Genomic DNA, 5,000 nt, shown 5'->3' on the forward strand with positions numbered 1-5,000 from the left:
TCCCATCGACTTGCGCTAGCCTAGCACCAGCGATTTCTGCAACTAGAAGGACTGAATGAAACATGTTGAAAACGGTCTCCAATGATAAATAACACACTGGCTCACTTGGAAATGAGGTCCGATGTCCAAAATTCCGAACTACCCTTTTAAGTTCCTCTTGTTTATATCTAACCATCCAGTACTGTAAATATAACAGTGTGTTTGTAACAGATAGCCTGAATGCTATGAAGAGCCTGAGATTCAGGACATGGACATTCCAGGGAATATGAAAGTCAAGGTAGCGCAACATGTATTACACAACATCAGGAGACGGTTGAGCGTGGTTTACTCACTGCATAGTTACTCTTTCAACAACACTGAGGACACAGTCACAATAGTTACGGTAATGACTGAACACTGTAACTGGGCACAATCTATAGAAAGTATGGAAAATGTTTAGAATTTTAAAAGCCATTGCATTTGTTTATGTAAATGTAAACACCTTTCATTCATAGCATTGTATTATTACACTTTGAAAAGAAGGTCATCTGAAATGTTTCCTTTGCAATTTACCTCTTTGAAATAAGAATATGGCCTTTCAAGTTTTGACATTTCAAAAACACAATGTTAACTTATTTAGACAGATATTCAAAATACGATATTCATTACTCATATTCAAATGATCAAAATATAAGATAATTCAAGCCATACAAATTCAAAATGCAAAATATTTCTAGCACATGCCTCAGCCATCGCTGGCCTATCAGAGTGCGGCCTGTCCGTCATGTGATCAGAGAAAGCTGCTTGAGAGGTAAACCCAAAGATGTTGAACAGGAACCGTTTGTTTCATGTAATCTCTGAATCAGAGCTTAATAGAAACAGGGCTTTTCAGGGGTTCATAAACCAGTTTAACACAACATACCAGCTGTGCTGAAGCTCCTCCCCATGGGGGTTATGACTATAGGCTCTATACCTAACTTAATTCATCAGGTCCAGTCCTTTAAAATCTAAACTACCACCCCCATATTTTAGAATGTCTGCCTAAATGACATTTTCAAATACTCACTATATCACTATAATAATAAATGCATTTATCATAGCATAATGAGCTGATTTGTACTTTCTCTGGATACTTTTGTCCATCCTATGTGTCTTCAGCCCTGAGATTGCTGCTACCAGTCGCACAACGCATTCCAAACCGTCCAATGAATCCCGTTGTCCCCTTGTTATCACTGCTGGTACAGCCGCTGGCATCCCAGCCGACCAGAGACCTCGGTGCATCACCTATAGGGTTCTCGGTTTGTCCTCAACAGGGGTTGTGTGCCGTCCCAGTCTTTGGCTCCCCTCTCCCGCCAAAAGTGCAGGGGACGACCGCCACCACTGAGCCCCTCTCTCAGCCCTCCAATCAGCTCCGCGCGGCCACGCCCCTCCTCCCCCGCCTGAGGCACAGGATCTCCTGGAAGGCGTTCCTGAAGTCGGCGCTGCGGCAGTAGATCAGGGGGTTGAAGGCTGAGTTGGAGTAGCCCAGCCAGTTGAGGAGCCGGTAAGGGATCCACACGTTCCCCAGGTTCAGGAAGGTCATGAGGATGTTGAGGATGAAGAAGGGCAGCCAGCACAGCGTGAAGGTGCCCATTATAATCCCCAGGGTCTTCACCGCCTTGTGTTCCTTCAGGGAGAACTTGTGGCGCCTCGGGGCCAGCGTCTTAGCTCCGCCTCTGTCTGTTTTGTAGCTCGCCGCCTCTCCGTGTCGGCCCCGTCCGTTCATGAGTGCCTTCGCCCCGCCGTCCTCCAGCCCTGCCCCGCCGTCTCTCGCCCGCCACTCCCGCGCTTTGCTTGCGCGTTCCTCCTCGGCCCCCTCCTCCTCCTCCTCGTCCTCCTCCTCGTCCTCCTCCTCCTCCTCCCCCCCCCTCCTCCTGGACTCCGCAGTGTCGGCCGTCCGCAGAGAGTCGGCGGCGGGGGAGACGCGGCGCAGGTGGCTGAAGCGCTGCTGCCGGCCCCGGATCTGGGCCAGCTGTCGGCGGGCCTCCTGGAAGACCCGCGCGTACGTGAAGATCATGACCAGCAGGGGCAGGTAGAAGGACACCATGGAGGAGGAGACGGCGTACCCGATGTTGGTGTTGAAGTCGCAGCAGCTGGCGTCCTGGAGGCAGCGCTTGGCTTCGGGCTCTTCCAGCACCCACCACTCCATGTGGATGGGCAGGAAGGAGATGAGGAAGGCCACCACCCAGACGGCCAGCACCACACCCAGGGCCCGGCGCCTGCTCCCCCGAGGAACGTGGAGGACAGAGAAGCACACAGCACACAACCACGGGTCAAAGCATCAACATGAACATGACACATTAAGACTAACTGTGTCCGAGTGTTCTTTGTCCTAACCATTGTGTTGTGACAGCAGCAGGAATGCACTGAGAGCGTTTCGTGAATTGCGTGAAGTTTTCTTCATTGGAAATAGTACTTTATTCTCCAGCGCTTTATTTTAGTCAGATCGGCCCCAGCCGTGACCCCGCAGGATGAAGGAGGCCAGCGCCCATCATGCATTTGAATAAAACAAAACCGGCGGCCCGTCTGAGAGATCAAACAGACGGCAGATGAAATGCCCTGGAAGACCACAGTGAGGTCTGATGTCTGCAGAAACACCACCCTACCCAGCGTCACCAGGCAGAAACACCACCCTACCCAGCTTCACCAGGCAGAAACACCACCCTACCCAGCTTCACCAGGCAGAAACACCACCCTACCCAGCTTCACCAGGCAGAAACACTGTCAAACCCAGCTTCACCAGGCAGAAACACTGTCAAACCCAGCTTCACCAGGCAGAAACACCATCTAGGTCCCACAGCTTCACCAGGTTAAGTGCTTTGAAGCGAAGGAGATCAATCATGACAGCACTTATCGGAAATATATTTGTGTTCTGTCTGTACATTATATAGCCATGGCCTGCCATGGAAAGGCCAATCGATTACCACTTCTGCAACGTGAGATCCCGAAATACATCATATGGAGCTGAACCTGCCTCCTGGGACCAAACCCAAAGAAGAAAAGCATTCTCTTTCTTTTATGATCATTCAACATTGTCTCCTCCTGTTGACTTGAACGGGGATGGGTTCTCCCGCGTCCATCGCCCACGCGCCCCCTATAGGCCCATTCAGTGAACTACACATGCTTCCGGTGGGACCACACAATCACGAGGTTCACCTGGTGAGCAGCATGGGGTAGCGCAGGGGCGAGGTGATGGCCAGGTAGCGGTCCAGGGCGATCACGCACAGCGTCTCGATGCTGGCCGTCACGCACAGCACGTCGGACGCCGTCCACAGCTCGCAGAACCGGTTGCCGAAGCGCCAGACGCCCAGCAGGATGTAGCTGGAGCCGAAGGGCACCACCACCACGCCCATGATGAGGTCGGCCACCGCCAGCGAGGCAATGAACAGGTTGGTGATGGTCTGCAGCCGCTGGAAGCGCAGGATGGCGGTGATCACCAACACATTCCCTGGAGGGCCGAGGAGCAGGTGTTCACTATATGGAGAGTTGTCACTTCAAGGAAACGCTTCTACTGAAGACTACTGTTCCTCGTTACTGTTTAGGACATTGAAACATCATGCTGCTATGGTACAATAGACAAGAGGCTCATCGTAGGACAGACACAGGTGTCCCTGAACACTATAGGGTCCGCTCCTTCAACCAGGGCACAGGGACCGGACTTCACTAGTTTGGTCTTCTACCTGTGTCCTGGTATGTACAACTAGGGTGACAAAATGTGTCATTATACATGTAAAATGGTCATTTTAGTGAACAGGTAGACCTACCAAGGACTATGGCCAGCACCAGAACTGACAAGACAGCTCCCAGTAGAACTATCTGTGCATCCGTGTATTTTGGAGGTCCGGACCCGTTACGATGGGAGGAATTGTTGTATTGTATACTCTCCATCACCTGTCGTTATGAAACACAACATCAAAGAGGGCAACAAATCGATTTAAAGGTGCTGTAGGTAAGACTTAAGAGCTAATATTGTAATTTGTTACAATAATTAGTAATTCCTTAAGTGCCATAGCCATCTGTCAGCTATTAGTGAATGTAATGCACTGTGAACTGTCTCACACTGCCTCAGTGTGAGACTATCTCGATGAGAGACTGCTCATGGCTCATTACTGACCAATCAGGGCGTCTCTTCCCTGATTGGTCCTGGGACTCCATTAGGCCTGTCCATCACAGGTGCATGAAGGGCAACATTTCTCACTGGTGCATATGGTTAAGGCAAGGCAAGAGGGAGGGAGGGAGGGGACGGTTCTTTGATTGTTTCGCTTCCTCCACAATCTTCTCTCATCTCGTTCTTTACAACCCTTTGAACTCAACTACAGCCCCTTGAGCAACTAGGAAGAAAAGTATTGATTCTGATTGTGTTTGCTCAACCCGTTGGCTGGCCTTTTTCCCTCGTCCCTCGTTTAGATAACAACTGTGGCATTACTCTTACTGTTACATAATGAACATGACGACGAGAACAAGAAAGAAATTGTAGAAATTACAATTAGCGATTACAATGGGGCTTAGATAAGGAGCTTTAAACAGAGCAGGGCTGAGAAGGGCTCTTAGACCCCAGACACGTACACACACTACGACACTGGACGCTTAAAACGTGCAAATCATAAGAATATATATATAATATACTTAATGATGACAATGAAAACCGTGTGTGTGTGTGTGTGTGTGTGTGTGTGTGTGTGTGTGCGTGTGTGTGTTTATTGCTGTGTCAATTCTGTGTTCTAGTATGGACAATGGCACTAAGAGATGCAAAAAAAAATGTTATATATTGAATGTGCTCCAAACATAGATAGAGGAAGCAAGAGAGAGAGAGAGAGAGAGGGATAGAGAGAGAGAAAGAGAGAGAGGGAGAGAGAGCAAGAGAGGGAGAGAGAGGAAGAGGGAGAGGGAGAGAGAGAGCGAGAGCGAGAGAGAGCGAAAGAGAGCAACAACACATACTGGTGTTAATCACTTGGCCGTACTCACTGCAAATGTCAATCTCA

The 5,000-nt window shown here is 49.6% G+C and overlaps 1 protein-coding gene across 1 annotated transcript in view; it reads right to left on the reverse strand.

Annotated features, from left to right (window-relative positions):
• Positions 1-333: 333 nt before the first annotated feature.
• The window catches only part of adrb2b (adrenoceptor beta 2, surface b), a 6,552-nt gene continuing 1,885 nt past the window's right edge, over positions 334-5,000 (reverse strand). Inside the window, exons 3-6 of the mRNA XM_084473721.1 lie at positions 4,984-5,000; positions 3,783-3,909; positions 3,175-3,466; positions 334-2,237 (exon numbers count right to left, since the gene is read on the reverse strand). The exon at positions 4,984-5,000 is cut by the window's right edge and continues 39 nt beyond it. Coding sequence (XP_084329847.1) covers positions 1,385-2,237; positions 3,175-3,466; positions 3,783-3,906 — 1,269 coding nt within the window. The 5' untranslated portion in view covers positions 3,907-3,909; positions 4,984-5,000 and the 3' untranslated portion in view covers positions 334-1,384. The remainder of the gene's footprint in view (positions 2,238-3,174; positions 3,467-3,782; positions 3,910-4,983) is intronic.

The sequence above is a fragment of the Micromesistius poutassou genome (assembly GCF_964030765.1).
Source record: "Micromesistius poutassou genome assembly, chromosome: 10".
NCBI lineage: Eukaryota > Metazoa > Chordata > Actinopteri > Gadiformes > Gadidae > Micromesistius > Micromesistius poutassou.